Raw genomic sequence first — 19521 nt, forward strand, 5'->3', positions numbered from 1 at the left:
TCTTCTGTCATCTGTTTCTGCTACTTCTTTTTGTCATTGTTTATTTGGTTCAGTTACTCTCTTACTTAAGGGTCAACTCAATCTCTGTGGGGTGTGTGACCGATACTCAAGGCAGAGTTTCCATGGCTGCCTTGAGTGACATACAAAATTGGACAGGTGGCTAACCCTAACATAGAAACCCTGCGTTGTCAAGTATTTGATTTTTAAAATGCTGGAGTTTTATTCATATTTAGCTTTTTTATCAAACATATATTAGTCAAATTCTAAAATCAGGTGATCCACCCCTACTTTCTAATTATGATTAAATTTATTTATAGCTATCTGGACCTTGTAAAAGAAGAGCAATTGATCAAAACTTCTTTGACTTTAGTATAAAACCTGCAGTTTAAACAATTATGAAGTAGTTTTGGTTCATACTTCTACAAATCAAGACAAAGTGATACATAAATAGATTAAGCTATGTGAAAATTAAGTTTTCACAATAAAAATAATCTAGAATCTAAACTTTAAGTTTTTAGATGAGGCAACTCTTCTTATTATAGACCCAATCCTTAGCAGAATAAGAATAAGTAACCAATGGTTCATAGAAAATTAGACTTTATATTATATATTTGGTTCCCCTCAGTTTAGTGAGCACTTAGTCATGTGGCTTATGAAAACAATATTAATTTTTCCTGCAAAGCAAACTAAATGTTTTAATAGAATAGATTCTAGACTTCTAAATCTTCTAAACTTAAAACATAGATTAGATTAATAGGAGCATTAAGAGACTAACAATTAGATTAGCAAAATAAAGATTATTATGGTGTAAGAAAAAAATAGGGATGGATAGGTTCTTACCTGATAAAGAAAAAAAGTTACTTCTCAATTCATGTTCATGTGTGCTTTTTAACTCAGAAATGATCCAATAATTGAATAGTCACTTTCATTGTTGAAAGACTGTAGACAGGATATACTGTCTAACACACCCTTTTCAGCAAATTAGTGAGCTCTTAGCCATTTCACTTACTTGATCTCTTCCTGACTTATGGGATGTCATGTGACGTTCAAGTTGAGTTCTATACGCAAAGGTGTAACTGCACAGGGAGCAACTAAAGTTATCTTCATTCTTTTCATGGCGATACTTAATGTGTTCTTTCAAAGAGGTAAAGCGTTTATAGCCTCTATCACAATACGGGCAGGTGAGTAACTGGGAAAATGCATCTGGTGTTCCTGTAAAAGAAAGAGCACAGCTTCTAAGCCCAGGCGTTCAGAAAACATCACCTCAGTGATAAGGCTGTCACGGACTCCCTGTGTGGTGGTGTCAGTTTGTATCAAACCAAACACCGCCCCCCCCCCCACGAAATGTGTTCCTGTGAAGTTGATGTTCCGACTGATAGCAACACTATAGGACAGAGTAGAGCTGCCCCATGGAGTCTCCAAGGCTGTAATCTTTATGGAAGCTGACTACCTCCTTTTTCTCCCAGGGAAGGGCTAGTGGGTTCAAACTGGTGATCTTTTGGTTAGTAGATGAGCACTTACGACTGTATTACTAGGGCGGCTATGATACTGTACGACGCAGTATGTATTGAGGAGTCCTGGCAGTGTAGTGCATATGGAGATGCGCTAGGCTGTGATGTGTAAGGCTGGCCGTTTGAAACAACCAGGCGCTCGCGCCTCCAGAGAAAGACAGGGCTTTCTACTCCCGCACATAGAAACCCACAGTGGGGTCACTATGAGTTGGCATCCACTCGATGGCAGCGAGTTCGGTTTGGTTTTTCATGTTATATGTGATCCTCAAAACAACCACGTTATCCATCCCTAGTGTAAAATAAAAAAACAGGGCGGCTCTGTCTGGTTTGTTAAATGAAGTCCAAATCTTTTGGGCTAAATCGTAGTTCTTTTCTTCCTTTGGATGGTTAGCTAGGTCAAGAAAACAAAACTAAAATTAGAATGTAGCTTACTTCTACAAATGTGTGTATATTAAGGGGGATTTGTACGCTACAACAGAATCTTGCCATTGCTACCAATGCCATCATCACTTATTTAATGTTCATTTTTATTTGAAACTAACACTGTAAAGCTATTGTCATCAAGGATTGAGTAGTAACTTCTCTGTGTTTCGCAGCCACTCCTGTGGATAGAATACGTACTGGGTGCCAGGTTTAGGACTGGCCTAGAAAGACCTCCCATGTATTATTTTCCTCTAGAAACATGTGGACACATTTTGTGTAGAAAATAGGCTAGCTTTTAGGGAATAAAGGTATTCTGGGTCAATCTGAATTCACTGAATGAAATGTACTTTAAACCCTAACCCTAACGAAACCTGACATCCTTAAAATGCAATACTTTGTCAATCTATTATTTTTTCAAAGAAAGAATAACTTGAGATCATTTACACCTTCATTTTGAATTCCTTATAGAAAAATAGACAACTAAATAAAGTCTCATGATAGTCTCGAAATGCTTAATATATAAACATCTATCACCTTTCTCAAATTTTCAGCCCACACAAATTCAATGTCTTGCTCAAGAACATGTCTGCAAATTGATTGAACACCAGAGCTCTAAATAATAGCTAAACACTTTGACATATGTAGCAAGTATATGAATAAAATAAAACCTAAATCTCTAAAGTTTGTGATCAAATCTTAGTGACCAGTTAACAAGCCAACTTACACCAAAGACAGAGGTTTTTTTTGTTGGAGATAACTCCTCACTTAACCCTCTCCTTTGGGTGAGTGAATAAGTTGGCTATTTGAGAAAATATTTTAGAAATTATATTATGCTCTATTCTGGGAAATCAACACCTGGTGTCTCCTCCTTGAAATATTTCCTAGTCCATTTTATTGATTTTAGCTTGTCTAACGGCAAAAGTCAGAGTCGACCACTGTGGGCTCCCGTTACGGCACCACAATGCAATGATCAAGCCGCGCGCGCGCACTCACTCCTCAGTGCTCCTGCTTACAGAGCCGTCCGCTCTCATTAGGCTCCTCTTTCTTCACAGCCTGCAGATTAACCTCACACCGAACATGTGAAATGCTGCTAATTTTGTAGAATGACAGGGCACTCATGGCGTTTTGACAGCAAATTATTATTTTCATAAATCAGTATCTATTGAATTTTCTCAAACATGAGATATGGATTCACATGTGAAGGCCATTATCATGAAACTACAAAAAGTAACTCTGAGTATTTAGGATAATAAGCAAGTTATAGAATGAAAATAGATAGGTCAGACATTTCAATGTGATTTTTTAAAAGACATTGGGTTTTGATTGTTAAAAGTCACTTTATAAGCCTACAAGAATAATTATGGTCATGGGTACATTAATTATAGACAGTTCAAGGTGACCACACACAGGCTTTTTAGGAATATTGAACATATTTTTTCCTTTTCTTTTTCATAGTTGATTGTTAAGTTTAAGGAAGATGAAATTCATTCAAAGTCCATTTAAAAAGTTGATTAGCTGAGAGTACGAAGCAACACGTACCCGTTAAAAGGGGAACTCTGGCAAGACTCAAACCAGGTGTAGGATCTTATTACTTTCAGCACTCTTAAAAATTTCAAATGACTCCACAGTTGTTGGTGCAGACCTTGAAACATTTCTTATGGGGACACATGCATGATACTTTCATCTCTTGATAGTGGTTGGAAGGGCAGAATGACAGCCTTCTCCTTTTCAGGAGCGCCAGAACACATCATTGCAGCAACTTCCCACTATTTATACACTGTTTATGCCAGAGTGGAGTAAGCAGACACAAAAACCCTTTGTCTCAAAATTAGTACTTTAAAACCAGACAACGATGCTTTGCTTGCTAAAATAATGGGGAGATGAATCAGAGGACAATAAGGGGCACCCCAGTTCCCATTTATACTGTCTGTTGCCATGTGAGGTAATGGAGATTGATGTTTGGGCACCGTTCTCATCCTGGCACCGACAGCACATTACCATTGCATATGTGAGCAGCCTCTAATTTAATACTGTACTGTTATCACAGACAATGTCCCATTAATGAGAGATATTACTCTCTACAGGCAACAGCAATACATTCTGTTTTGCAAAATATGTCCCGTCGAGTGGAGGGGGTCCCCGTGTAGAGCAATGGAGAGAGGAATCCTTTAAAGATGAAAGGGGGAGACGACTGGCAAGCCCCATTTACCATTTTCATCATGACCACTGGCTTCTGGTGTGCCCTGCCTCTGGTCCTCTTCAGGTGCCTCGGGATAAATGACAGCAGTGTCTTGTTGTTGCAGGAACTCTTCGACATTAGGATCATGGTTTTGTTCATTTTCTGCATCTGAGTCACATTCATCATCTTTTACTATAAGAAATGCATACTTTTTTAAAAAGCAATTTCATCACCATGTCATTATACTTTACCAAATGAGAGTATCATTGGAGAATACATGACTGTGTCATATTTTGGAAATTTTCGCTACTCCAACCTTTTGTTCACAATGCTATTGTCTACTTAATAGACTATAGCATAGAGTACACATAGCACTGGGAAACAAAAGGACAAAAAATGTGGGTCTTGCTTTATTGTGCTGGGCTAGAACCAAACCTGCAACATATCTGAGGTATGTCAGCTTCATGTTTTCCATGCCTCACAATATCTCTTTAAAACCTTTGAGTTGGATTTCGATTTCATTTTACTAACCATCAAGACACAGAGAAGGTAATATAGTTGACAAATTCCTATGGATGATAAAGCAAAGGTGAAAACAAAATCTTAATTCTCAAAAGGAGCCCTGGTGGCATAGTGGTTATAAGGTGGGATGCTAACCTTGAGATCAGCAGTTCGAAACCACCAACTGCTGCTCAGGAGAAAGATAGGGCTTTCTACTCCTGTAAAGAGTCTGTCTTGGAAGCTCACAGGAGCAGTTCTACCCTGCCCTATAGAGTTGCTATGAGTCAGAATTGACTTGATGGTAGTGAGTTTTTTATGTACTCAAATCATTCTCCTACCAACCTGTCATATCATAGTCCTTAAAGTTGTACTTTAAATCTGATTCATCTCATAAAATCAGCTGAGATTCAGTTATGTGCTCTCTTAATAGCTAATGGTGATTGGAAAGATTTCCAAAGTAAGTCAAAAGGTACCAAACTGATAAAAATGATTTCTTATCTCCTCTTGTTTTCATATACAAACAAGGCAATACTTCCCAATAAATGTCTAAGGAGTTAAGGCAAAGGCCTTTTGTTCTTGAAAAGCAATGTGAAAGGCTCAGAGTATTAGGCTGTTCTCAATTTGAGAAAACAGCACACCACGCTGCCTAGTGTCACACACAGCACTGCTACACCACGGTTTCCTCCCATGGCTGTGGAGGCGAGCATCTACGCCAGGTTCATGGGCCGCCATGGGTACTGTGGCTCCCAACTGTCTCATGGCTAACGCCTTTGTGGAAAATGTAACAGCAAGCAACTGTACACAGTCGGATCTAAATCTGTACAACAGTCCTCCAAACAGCCTGAAATTGGGCCAGATTTAAAAGGTGATGTGTGAGCATATTTTTTGTTCAACAGTTAATGAAAGAATCTTACTAAGCCTCCTGCCCAGGAGTAGGAAATGAGCGCCTTCGAGTGCCTGCTGCGTAAGTCCGTAGAGTCGTGTCACAGCAAGCACGGTGACACCGCCTCATTATTTTCCTCCTTTCCAAGATGACCATCAGTCAGCAGCTGGCTGGCAATCAGATTCTAACTTGCAGTGAGCACAGATGTGTCAGCGTAGAAGTACCCTCCAGTGACCTTTTTAGAAATAGATCTGCCATACCTTACTTTCCAGGGAACTTCGGGGTGAGTTCAAACTACCAACCTTTCAGGGAGTAAGCAAGTATCTAACTATTTGTGCCACTCCTGGACTCCCAATCCAATTGCCATTGAGTCCGTGTGACTCACAATGAGCACATTTATGATCACCGGTTTACAAGTGGAGTGCCAGGCATTTTTTTCCCCTGGGGGCAGCCTTTGGGTAGACTCAAACATCGAACCATTACGTTAACATCTGAGCATGCTATCATCTGCGCCACTTAGGAACTCCAGGCGGGAATTATTTAGCATTTGCTATATACTTTCTGCCCCTGTTACAGTCTCAGAAACCCACACGGGGCGGTTCTACCTTCTCCTTCAGGGGTTCTATGCATCAGGACTGACTTGATGGCAGTGAGTTTGGTTGGGGTTTGGATATTCTTAGAGAGGCACTTTGGTAGCACAGGGGTGAAAGCCCATGGCGGCTGACCTGCTGATTTGGTGTGTTGAAGCCACCAGGCTCTCCAGGTAAAGATTGGGCAGTTTGCTTCTAGAAAGAGTTTCAGCCTTTGAAGCCCTTTGAGGTGGTTCCACTATGTTCTACAGTGTCACCATGAGTCAGAATCAACCTGATGGCAATGAGAGGGAGTCCCCAGTTGGTGTAAAAGGTGTACAAGGCTAATGTGCTCAGCAGCTAACAGAAAGGTTGGTGGTCTGAGTTCACTCACAGGTGTCTCAGAAGAAGCGTCTGGTGATTTTAACTCTTTAACAACCAAGCCTTTGTAAACTCCCAGAAGCTTGTGCTCATGGGGCATTGAGTTTAGCTTCGTTACGGTGGGGTAATTTCAGACTGGATAGAAATGATGATTGCATCTGCAGAATGTGATTAAGATCCCTGAATTCTCTGAGGGCGCTTCACAAAGCTGGTGGGAAGATGGAATGAAATGATGGAACCTCCCCACAATGTTGAAAAAGCCCTTTTGTACACAGATGTTCAGGAGAACGTTGAGGCAGTCTGTCTCTGGAAAGACTTAGGGCCTCAGAAGCCCTGTGGGCAGTACTAGGCTGCTGAGTTGGAAAAAAACAGCAGTGAGTTTGGTTTATAATACGTTAGGAAACGAACAAACAAAAAACGCTGCACTGGCAAACGTTTTGCTGTGCATACTTTTGAAAAACAACAAAGACCTATTGAGGAGCACAGTTCTACTCTGAAAGACATGGGGTTTCTTATAATTTGGAGTCCACTCCACAGCAGCTGGTTTGGGTCTGATACAGACTGAGAACTGTACCACTCTTAGTTGCTGCTATCAGTCACCGATGGGTTAGCAGGTCTAGGGGTACATGGCTTAAAAAGAGAGACGCTCATCCTGCTGGTTTTCGGAGACTCAAGTCCCAATTTCTCCACTTCATGCACACTTTGTCTTATGTCCTTGGAGGTTCTTCTGCCTCTTTCACAGCAGATCCCTCAATCTTCCTGTCACGAAAGACGCAATGAAAAATAAAACAAAAGCAAAAAGGACAACCCTCTGGGATGTCAAAGCAGAAAAAATTCAAAATATTATCTGGGGAAAACCTACTTTATTGATTAACCAAACACAACATAAATCCACGCTAGCCCTTCTGGTCCTTTCTGTGTATGAGAATTTCTATTAGTCTAAAAAATAGCAATTAAAACAGGGCACTTTTTCCTAGTTGAGATGTTCTGAAATCAGCTATACAATAAGGTGCTGAGAGGCAGGGAGGGCAATTTTCCTTAATGACCTTACTTGTTCCAGCCCCTATCATTAAAAAAAAAATCATAATCATTACTCTTCAGAAAACCTGCTGAGTACAGAGTATTGTCAATAACCATTCCTAGGATGTGTTATTAGCTGGAGAAATACCATTTTAAATAGCTAAACCAATACAAATCAGTGACATTGAGTCTTTTCAATGCAACTGCAATATATTCTGGCACTACATATTTTACAAGTTAGAGCTGTGAATGAAATTTATATTTTATGTGATATAGATTCCATGCAGTTAAGAGTTGACAAGAATTAAAACCTATTTTTATCGAATGTTATATATTTATTCCAATTAGATTGTCTCCATCTTATATTGCTAATACTGTTTGTATTCCAGTAACAAAATGAAAAACATATGCGTACACACACACACAGAGGTTTCAAAAAGTTCATAGAAAATTCAATTTTTCTATGAACTTTTTGCAGCACGTGTATGTGAGTGTGTATATACAAATGTGTCTGCTAGCTTCAGGAAAATTACATTTTAAGACAGTATTCATTTTTTCAAAACTAAATACTCTATTTTACAGATGAGTCTTGCTTCTTCAATAAGTTATGAGTTTGCTTATATTTTGACTGGTTCTAAATGTCCTCATATGGAGAAATTTTTATAACATAAAACTCTATTAGATCTGTGTCATTTTAACCTTGACGTTAATATTCTTTAAAATTTATATTATTTTTCATATAGTTCATCATTGAGGAAATTTCATAAAATTCACAATATTTCAACTCTAACCATTTCTGAATATAATAAAGTAAATGAGATGTTTCTGAAGGGATTAAAAGAAAAGGTAACAATAGAACACAAAAAATCCCAAACAGGTATAATTAGTCCTTTGGTAAGTATTTGTGAAGTCTTTTTGGTATACTTCCCAGGAAACGAGGCCTTGGATGATTTTAATGGTTGAGAAACAAATTCTCTTGCAAATTAGGTGGCTCCCAATTTCTTGCTTTCAACAAAAGTGAAGTAAAAACGATTTCTCAAACTCTATTCTTAATATTGCTTTAGCTAAAAGGTGGAATAACCCAAATGTCCACCAGCAGATGAATGCATGAACAAAATGTGGTACATACACATACAAAAGAATACTACTGTACCCAAAAGGGAAATGGAGCGCTGATATGGTTCCTAATATGGGTGCGCTCTGAAAACATGCTAAAGTAAGCAGGACAGTAAATGTATGTTGTTGATAATTTACCCTAAATTTTTGGCATATAATTCAGAAGAGATTCAAAGAATTAAATAATTCAGCTATTACAAAACTTCTTAAGTCATTACATCTATAAATAAACAAGAAATAAAATTAATGCTTAATACTTTAGCATTAAACTGCTGATATATGAAGTAACCAAAAATAATTCTGCTCCTTAATCTCACTAGCAATACTTTATTCTTATCAATTTTAATTAAAATATTTAATGCATGTTGCGATCAATTGTGCACTTTGATAATCAAAAAGAGAAATAAATTCATATTTTTTCTCCCCCTCCTTCCCTTACCCTCTTGGTATCTCTGTTCTCATTGTTGGTCCTTATGTGTAGCCGTGTACATGCTCTGGTCTAGCCAGATTTGTAAGGTAGAATTGAGGTCATGATAGTGGGGGGAGGGAGGAGGAAAGTTGTATGTTTCATGGGTGCTACACTGCACCCTGACTGACTCATCTTTTCCTTGTGACCCTTCTATAAGGGGATGTCCAATTGTCTACAGATGGGATTTGGGGTCTCTACTACATGCTCCCCCTCATTCACAATGATATGAATCCATATTTGTTTTTAATACTTGAGGATTGTCATTTCTAGGGATTAAGGAGAAATAAAAATTTCCATTTATATGCACATTTAGTGTTAAAAAGAAATATGAGTTGGAACAACAAACATTTTTGAAGGGCAGTTAATTATTTAATGTGGCCCTCTAGCTTTTTTCTCTGTAACTCCCACCATAAGACCCTGGGTACGATAAAGGTGGGGGAAAGACACTTATAGGACTCAGTTGTGAGTTGACTGTGGACAGGGTTAATTGTAATTGCCATTCTGCTGGGTTAAAAAGTGAGTCATTTCAGAAGCAGGAGAGTGGAATCTCACTACAAGCAAGAGAGATGAGCCAGGAGTGAAGCATGTCACTTGGGTCCCAGGATCCCTAAGCATTGATCCAGGAGACAGCTTTGACCCCAGAGGAGCAGTGACAGCAGAACCAAAAGCCATAACGAGAGACCGAGTAATGGATTCCCAATTATAGAACCAGTATAGCTGAATACTGTTGGGCCGGAGGCTGGCTTGTGGAATAGGAGGCCTCCAGGCACCCAACTAGGGGAGCTGAATGCTTTCAGGCGGAGGGTGATGGTGGAATGGCATGCTCTTTAGGAATTTATTGGCAGCACCAAAAAAAGCTTTGTAACACTGCCGAGGAGGGCAGAGGCTAGGTCAAGGGGCTGGGGGTCAAGGGAGAGGTCTGCTAATGGACAGGACAGAGAAGAAACTATTGTGACCTAACAATTGTATCCTGAGCATTTCTCACCTGAACTGTCACTTGTTAACTTCCCTAACAAATCTACCAAGTAGGTCCAAATCATAAAAACAAATTGCTCTTAGCTTGGGGCTAGAATTAAATGGGTACCCAAAATCCATTCATGTACTTACCTTTTATATGTGTCTCTGGTTCACTTTAGAGACATCATTATCAATTTATAACAGAGAACATTATAAAACACATTATAAACTGTGAGCAATGTTTGTGAATTCCGTGTGACCATGGCAATGCATTATTGACCCCAACAGAGAGGTGTAGTACAGGTAAAGCAGAGTGCTGTAGAAGGAACAGTTGGTATCAGAATAGAGTGAATGATGTATGCCAATAAAATAATGTTTCTAAAGTAAACCAGGGGCATAGAGAAACCACAGTAGTATGAATGGATTTTGAGCTCTCACTGAATTATAGCCCTAATATAGGAACTATTAGTTTTTGTGACATGGTTTTCACACTCATGAGGTGACCACTGAAGATATGGGGGCTATACAAAAAAGTGTATTGAAGAAATCAGATGGTGATTTCGTCTAGGATTTTAAAGGCTGTCTCAAAACAAGCGGCCATCAAAGCGAGGCGCCAATAGATCCACAAAGCAGCCTGTGTGACCCAAGGATTGTAATGAATAAGATCCAAACCCAGAGGAGGGAATGGTACCAGCGGCTAAATTCTAAACACCTGATTTGTGGAATACTATGGATGATAGTGGGGGCCCAGGTAGATTGAATCCCTGATGAGTCTCCACTGAACATAATCTAGGAGTGTAAACATCCCTAATATTAGACCAAGGGCACTGTCAAAGGGTTTTTTAGTAGATGTACTGAACCTGGTGCTGGAGAAGAAGTACCATGGACTGCTAATGGGACACACCAATCTGTGTTGTCAGCAGTATGACCAAAGTGTTCCTTAGAGGCAAGGATAGTGAGACTTCGTCTTACATACTTTGGACACGTTGTCAGGAGTGAATAGTCCCTGGAGAAGGACATCATGTTTAAGTAGAGAGGCAGCATAAAAGAGGAATGCCCTCAAAGAGATGGACTGACATCACGTCTACACCAAGGGGCTCAGGCATAGGAAAACTGTGAGGATGGTGCAAGACTGGGCAGTGTTTCGTTCTGTTATGCATAAGATCCCGTGGGCCGGAACCGACTCTACAGCACCTAACAACAACTTGTTATTCCTTTTGCACTAATTTTGAATTTACTCTAATTTTCCAATATTCTCTGTTTTAAGATTGAGATTTCTGTTTTATATGGCCATTGTTGTTGATCCTTTTGGCGTTTTGTCTTTGTTTAGTATGTTTTTGTGTATAGGAAAGCGAGGATGGGTGGATCTATGAAGACAGCAATCTGGGGGCATGGAAGTTGTGGGGAGATGGGGAGTCACTAGCAATGGGCACAAGAAGGAAGAAAATGCTCCAAAGTTGATTGTGGTGATAATTGTACAATCCTTCTTAACATAACTGAACTATTACATTTTACCACATGTTAATTATAGATCAAACTATTGAACCAAAAAAGCTATGAAGGATGGAAGCATGTCTAACCTCTGTCTCTTACAATCAGCCTTGGGAGCTGGAAGAGGTTAGATGCCTGGAGCTCCCAGGCTCCACATGTGAAAATACGTGTTCAAGGAGGAAATATTTAGTTACAGCATTTCTAATTAAAGAAGAGTTTATTCATATTTTTTAAGTGAATGAAAGCAGGTATTAAATGGCTATGAATGTCACTGGATAGTAATGTTAAAATGCTAACAATTTAAAGATGTCAGAAATTATATCCTTTGTAACTACTTACGCTTAAAGTTTTCTAAGCTTAGAAGTCCATTAAAAAGTTTGTAAGCTGGAAGAAGCACGCCAGCCTGTGGGATCACGAGGCATTGATAGGATCAGGTATCAGGCATCAAAGAACAAAAAAAATCATATCATTGTGAATGAGGGGGAGTGAGGAGTGGAGACCCCAAAGCCCATCTGTAGGCAACTGGACATCCCCTTACAGAAGGGTTGTGGGGAGGAGATTAGCCAGTCAGTATGGCAACGATGAAACATACAACTTTCCTCTAGTTCTTAAATGCTTCCTCCTCCCCCACTATCATGATCCCAGTTCTCCCTTAAAAATCCAGCTAGACCAGAGGATGTACATATCAGAACTGGAAACACAGGGAATCCAGGACTAATAAAGCCCTCAGGCCCAATAATGAGAGTAGAGATACCAGGAGGGGAAGGGGAAGGTGGGCGGAGAAAAGGGGAACGGATCACAATGATCTACATATAACCCTCTCCTTGGGGGACAGACAACAGCAAAGTGGGTGAAGGGAGACAGCAGTGTAAGACATGAAAAAATAATTTATAAATTTTCAAGGGTTCTTGAGGGAGGGAGGGGAAAAATGAGGAGTTGATACTAAGGGCTCAAGTGGAAAGAAAATCTTTTGAGAAGGATGATGGCAACAAATGTGCTTGACACAATGGATGTTATGTATGGATTGTGATGAATTGTACTAGCTCCCAATAAACATTTTTTAAAAAGCTGTGAGACAGGACATAATGAGTTTATATACTTTGATGATGTGAGGACTAATTCATTTAATAATTTACTTAGTACTGTACCCGGCACATAGTAAATGTCAGGTAATCAATTAGCTATCATCCTTAGAACAATCCATAAAGGTGAACATTATAATTCCCAATTAAATTTGTCCCCAATAAAATATTTAAGGTCAGAAAATTTAGGTAAACCAAAATCACATAGTCAACAAGTATCTGTTAGAATGGATTGTTATTAGTTATTTGATATCAAATCCTGTGTTCTACCTGCTAAACTAAGGTCTCATGGACCCACATTTACCAAACCCAGTTTCAAGCTGAGACAAGAAATGCTGATGTTTTTACACATAAAATTGAAAGTACTGGAAATTTCATACTCATGAAAAGGTCAATATTAAGGAAATACCAATATTAAGGTGGATAAGCATTTGCATTTAAATACGAGAAATGAGAAATCAGAAACCTCAGATAATAATTTGAAAAACCTAAGAGCTGATTGTCTAAATACAGAATTATAAGACTATAATCACAAGCCAGAGAGAATAAACACAGAAAGACACCTTTGGAGACTATTTTTTAAAACAAGCTAGCCATCAATGTATTTTTTACTATCCAGAATACAGTATCCTTTGGTTTGAGGAGAAGGAATGAAGGCTTGTTTTGGGTGAATTTTCATACTCTGAATACTAAGCTCAGAACCGCCATTCTTGTGACAACTGCGTGAATTGCAAAAGGAAGTCAGCTATGGAAAGGATCTGACCAAGTTCTAAACTAATGATGGTAACCTTTGTACAATGTTTTTGTTTACTATGTCAATCCGCACATTATTCCCTAGAAGACAAGGTAATAACAAAAGCCAAGGAAAAATACAGTTTTAAAAAGTTTAACTGCTCAAAATTCCCAAATGTACACTCGTCATCCTTCTTTCCCCAAAGCCATACTGATCAGGGATTTATTCAAGTATTTGCTTATTCCTAACTCTCCAAGTTCCTGGAAAACAATGCAGAAGGTATTGTTTCTGGCATTGGGAGAGAGATCTTACTCTTTAGCAGCAACTTTGGTCAGTACAAGTACTTCCAGAAGCTTTTAAAAAGAAGGAATTTTTGTACTCAGTACTTCAACCTGACATAATGTATTTAATTCCCTAGTGAAGAGGAAGCTGTGAGGTAAAATGCAATAAATGAGGAACTATGAATGCTTTATATAGCATTAGCCACGTAGATAAAATAATCTGTGTCTGCTAATATATCTATAAATCATCAAAATGTAACATTAGGCAGAAGAGTGTGTAATAAATGACATTCTTTCCTGTTCATTTATATTATGATTTTACTATTAACAAATATCTAGTTTAAATATCTTCTATAATCTGTAAGTTAGTATGGCAAATATTTGATAATGAGCATACGGAATACATTATTCATGCAAATTATACACAACCAACTTAAAGGCAGAATATAAATACTTAGCTAGTAGGCTTCCTAAATGGCCACATATCCCACATTATTTAATTAATGTGAAATGCCCCTTTAATAACAACAGGAAGATTTACTCAGTCTTATGCGATAACTGACAAGTATGGACCTATTAATGTTTACAGCATGGATGAAAATCAAATCTTGACACTTATCATCATGAACCATGCTCATCTTACACAGTAAAATATAATTTAAAAGCTGTCTATAATATTCCTAAAATGAACGCTGTAGGAAAAATCTCTAATTTAGAGGTAAAATTAATTAAAACTAGGTAGATATATTATTAATGTTCAAATTGCAATTACACTTTCAGCTACAGCATTTTGAGAAAATAATGTGGCCTTCATTTATGAAGTATACCTTCTCACAGCTCTAGCTAAATTATTTGCACCATAAATTGTGTCTGGTATTACTGCATGTTAAATCTGGATTTAAGTATTTCACTTACTGGACTGTTTCTTAAATCTGATCTGAGTCCATTATCAGAGAAGCCCCTCAAACTTGGGGAGTACGGACTTTCAGTGATCTAGAGGCAAATTTCCTTGTCAATTGCAACTGGACATCATGTTGTTCTTTTTCAATCAGAAAATTACAAGGAATGCTTTGGAGTCTCTGTTGTGATGTGTTCACTCACATATTTATGATTTTAGTCTGATTTATAGATACTAGGATGGTTGCTTATTTGCATTTCTTCTTTTTGTCCTGTGAGCAGTTCAGTGTAGGCTATGAAGGAATGCTGAAACTAAAAATGGTTAGATGCACATTTCTTGAACTTTGGTCAAAGATTTATAAATGGTTAAATCATCATGAAAACACTTAACTTTAAAATTCTCTACAGATTATATTTGTTATCCTTCTTGAATAAAACCCATCACATGTGAATCTGCAGATTTATACTGTAAAGAATCTAAGCCTGTAATGTTTAACTCCGTATGCCGACGTAACTCACTGCCAGCAAGTCCACTGTAACTCATAGGGACCCTACAGGCTGGAGAAGAACTGCCCTGTGGGTTTCCATTTTTATGGGAGTAGAAAGCCTTGCCTTACCTCCCACGGAGAGGCTGGTTGTTTCAAACCACTGACCTTGTGGTTAGCAGCCCGACTCTTAACCACTATGCCACCAAGGCTCTTTCCTTTCCGTATGCCTAAGCACTTAAATATTCAAGGGAAGCAAGACTGAAAGGAGGAAGGAGACTCCTCACAATGGGAAAGCCAGGGTCACAAATCATATTATTGAAAGACTGTAGCAAGAAAGAAGACGGCAAGAGAGTCCTGCCTACCTGCACATCCAGCTTCGTCTGTCTGAGCTTCAGGCCCCAGGGTTTCCTGTCCTTCCTTTCCTGCTGAAAGACAGTTCAGAGAAGGAGGGGTAAACACACATGTCACAGAGGTGGCAGGGGCAAGGGACAGACATTAACCTATCAATATCAGTAGAATAATGAGTAGTGCAAAGCATTATTTAGGGCATCTTATGTTAAGGGTTAATATGCTTGGCTGTTAACTGAAAGGTTGTAGGTTGGAGTCCACCCAAAGACACCTCGTAAAAAGACCTGGCAGGGAAAAAGGTCACAGGAAATCCTAAGGGACACCATCCTACTCTCCTGACACACGGGGTGGGGGAGTACCTAGACAGCAAGCTTCTTTTTAAGAATGCAAAAATAAACTCAGAGTGAATACTTTGTCATATAAATACATTTTGGAAACAGCAAGTATGCTTCATATAATCCAGCACATTTTCTTGCCTACAGGAGTTTCTTGACTACACTAAGAAGGCGTGCATCTGTGAAAGACGTCAGACCCACTGTCATCAGCTCAGTGAGGACTCCTGGAACCAAACTCACTGCTATCGTGTCAACTGATGGGTGACAGTCAACCCAGCAGCTATAGAGCTTTACAGGAGCAGGCAGCCCCAGCTTTCTCCCGAGGAGCAGCTGGTGATTGGGTCCGCAGCACTGCCAGGGCTCCTTGTGAAAGACTTTAAAGAGTTAATAAAAAGCTACTCTTTTTCAACTAGTAGCAGAGTAATATCATAATTACAATCAGAATACTTATAAAGTCATAATAAATACCGTGCAGTTATCTGCACCCCAATCAAATTCCATTAAATATGCCAGTCAAAAATCTTGATTTAGAATTCTCCTAGGTTTGATTGTTGGATTGAGAAACAGCATTAATCAAATGAAGTCTTTGCACTGAGTTCAAGCATGCATTTCTCCACACTTCTTGGCTAACCAGGCCAGTTTATTCAGATTTTCTCTACTAGTTAATTTCATGAGTACTTAAAGATTCACTATATGAAAAACAGTTAAAATACACACATATCCTTTTAGATCAACAGGAAAATATTATCTAAAGTATATAATGAAGAGATTAACTTCTATTGAAGAACCTGATTTTATACCTGCCATCAGAAAAATGACAATTTTAAAATCCTTGGTAAAATGTTGCCATGAGTCAGCACTGAGTGTGACTCAATGGCAGTGAGTGTGGTTTTTTTTGGTTTTCCTTGCGGTTTACAGTAAAATCTAGTCCCCTTACATCTCACAACTTAAAAACTAAGTCTTCATTCTTCCCCTCATTTTTAGGTCAGCATTTAAAATGAACATTTAAAACCAGGGGTGCGCTAATGTTTAAGGTGTATACTCTTACTGCAAACAAAGTGCTGCCCAGGAGTGGGTTGTTTCCTGCTGCTTATTTGGATCAGTATCGGGGGAAATACAGAAATCGAAGCTGTTCTAATACTTTTCAAAAGATATTTACCTTTCTTGGGTTTTTATACGGGAATATGTATGTGGTAGAATCTACTTACAGATTAGATTTTTATTTCTTGTTAGGATCTGGTAATTCCACTGCCTTAAAAAGGATGGATGAACCTACATGTAGTTAGGAAGGAGTATCAGAATTCTCTGAGTGCTTTCCTTTTTGATCAAACTCCTAAGAGCTGTCCTTTCTTTTGCAGGCACAGGTGAACTAGTCATAGCCTGACTACTCAGCAACAGAAGGAGCAAACTGCAGCCAGAGGCCACCGTGGATGGGAAGGGGAAGGCCCTCCACAAGGACTGACACCGTGAGTGCACGACTGCGTGGCTGGCGCAGGACTGGGTGACACGTCATTCTCCTGTACAGTCAGAACTGATTAGAGCGCGCCCAACAGCAGCAACAACCACCACATCCACACTCACCCACTTAGGTGAATCTTCAGAAAAAGGATGAGTGATAAAAGCAAATCCATCAAAACAGAGAGCAGGTTCCTGGCTGACAGGGCTTCAAGATGAGATAGGAGGCAGAATAGAGCAATAAGGACTCTTGCGACAGACTGTGTCTTGACTACAGCAATGCCAGGATCTGGTGATAATAATAGTTCGGCACGATGCTGCCATTTGGAATAAATAGACAAAAGTTGTGTGTGTGGGTGTGTGTGTACATCCAGCAGGAGGACAATCATCACTCACAACGGGTATTATGTAATCCACTCTGTATCTTCCCTGCTCGTGCCTGGACTCACCAGGACATGAAGCTCCTGTGAGGGCTGTAACCAAGGCTATGGTTAGAAGAGCCATATTCAGTTCTTTGCTGCATTTCAGCGATGCTAGAGATAATTTGTTGTGATCCACTCAATCTAATAGGTTGATATTGTCAAGAAAACACAGGTAAACATTTTTCTGGTATTAGTCTCTGCTTTGAGCAAAGATCCACCCAACATCAGCAATGATAGCCATCATTTCTTGTCCTCTTCTGTGTCTGATTTGTGTATCTGGAAAATCTCTGTTGATGTATGGATGCAAATATTTTAAAATTATTTTCAGCAAAATTTTACTTGCTATCACTTGATAATTTTTGCATTCTATTGGATAACCATCCTTTGGAATAAGCACAAATATGGATCTTTCCCAGGTAGCTTTCTTTCACATTTCTTGGCATAGACGACTGAGCATCTTCAGTGGAACTTTGTTTGTCTTTAACCAATGCCTCCTGTTCCATATCATCAATTCTTAATCATATGCTACTGCATAAATGGTTCCATGTCGACCAGTTCTTTTTGATACAGTGACTGTGTGTTCCTTCTATCTTTCTGTGATGCTTCCTGTACCATTCCGTATTTCCAGCTTGAAAAATGCCAGGCATGCTTTTCCTTTTGCATTATCTAATTTTGTGCCTTTCCACATTTCACCATAATACTTAGTCTTCTTGAGCTGCCCTTTGTAATCTGTTCCAACTCTTTACTTCAGTATTTCTTCCTTGCACTTTATCTACACTGTGTTTTGTATCAAGTTTCTGAATACCCCTGGGCATTCATTTTGATCTTTTATTTCTACCTTCTTTTTAATGGTCTTTTTGCATCACAACAGCACACAACTCACTACAGTAAGATAAATAGGCAGATGAGCAGAGCTTAAATCATCTGGGGATTGATTGATTACTTATAATACCTAATACAGAGTAATGCTAAGTATGTAAATAGCACTGGATGCTCCTTTTCAGAAGGAGAGCTTTGACCATTTGATTGCTTTTTATTCTCCTTAATATTTTTGATACCTAGTTGAATCTGTGTACATGGAAATGGTGGATATGGAAAGTTGACTGTACTTTCAAAAATACACAGTAAAATATATTTTAAAGGCCCAGGGATATGTAGGCCAAGGAAAAAATGACCAACATTCCTGTTACTCAAGTGTCAGGAGGACAAGAAAAAGATTTTTTTGCTCAAAAACTTCCCAAATCTAGCAAAAATGTCTAACATTCCTGTGTCAGTAGTGTCTGGCGGAAGAGAAGAAAAAGGAAAGTCTTTCAAAGCTTCCAAAATTTAGCAAAAGGTATAAACCAGTAGATTTTAAAGGTTCATTGAACCTCAAACAGGATAATCCTCCAAAATTCTAGGTCCAGACCTATCACACTCAAACTAAGAAACTAATATATCAATTGTTTCCGACATATCCGTACATATATTGCATCGTTCTTTTCAAGACATTTACTTTCCATTGAGCGCTTGGGATCAGCTCCTCTTTTTCTCTCCCTCCCCCACCCTTGTGGCCGCTTGATAGATTATAGATTGTTATTATTTTCATATCTCACACGGACTGCTGTCTCCCTTCCCCTCTGGTTTCTGCTGTTCTCCCCCTGGTTGGGGGGTGGTAATGTGCCATTCTTGTGATCAGTGCCCCTCCCTCCCCACTTCCCCTACCCTTCTGGATGTATGAATTGTAACAAGAGTTGTAAGATCCCCGAATAAAATGATCTAAATTTATATAAATAAATAAATTAAGCTTTAGATTAAAAAATACTAAGCTTTACTGAGTAGGCATTACTTAGTAATAACTCTTCCTTATACCTTTAACATATGTTATATTGTAAATAAAACAAATATGCTAAAAAGGAACAAATATATGTGTAAGTAATGTATGCTTATATTTATGTGCGCATATTTATAATATATAACACATATGAAAAAGTTAGAGAT

The 19521-nt window shown here is 38.7% G+C and overlaps 1 protein-coding gene across 7 annotated transcripts in view; it reads right to left on the bottom strand.

Annotated features, from left to right (window-relative positions):
- Window positions 1-19521, bottom strand: part of ZEB1 (zinc finger E-box binding homeobox 1) — a 207625-nt gene that overhangs the window by 25533 nt on the left and 162571 nt on the right. Inside the window, exons 3-5 of one of the 7 annotated variants that reach the window (XM_075550338.1) lie at window positions 15344-15403; window positions 4144-4281; window positions 1010-1212 (exon numbers count right to left, since the gene is read on the bottom strand). In XM_075550338.1, coding sequence (XP_075406453.1) covers window positions 1010-1212; window positions 4144-4281; window positions 15344-15403 — 401 coding nt within the window. Of the gene's footprint in view, window positions 1-1009; window positions 1213-4143; window positions 4306-15343; window positions 15407-19521 lie in introns of all 7 variants that reach the window. The other 6 variants (XM_075550335.1, XM_075550337.1, XM_075550334.1 and 3 more) reach the window with 6 other exon arrangements.

This window comes from Tenrec ecaudatus, chromosome 5, assembly GCF_050624435.1.
Source record: "Tenrec ecaudatus isolate mTenEca1 chromosome 5, mTenEca1.hap1, whole genome shotgun sequence".
Classification (NCBI taxonomy): Eukaryota; Metazoa; Chordata; class Mammalia; order Afrosoricida; family Tenrecidae; genus Tenrec; species Tenrec ecaudatus.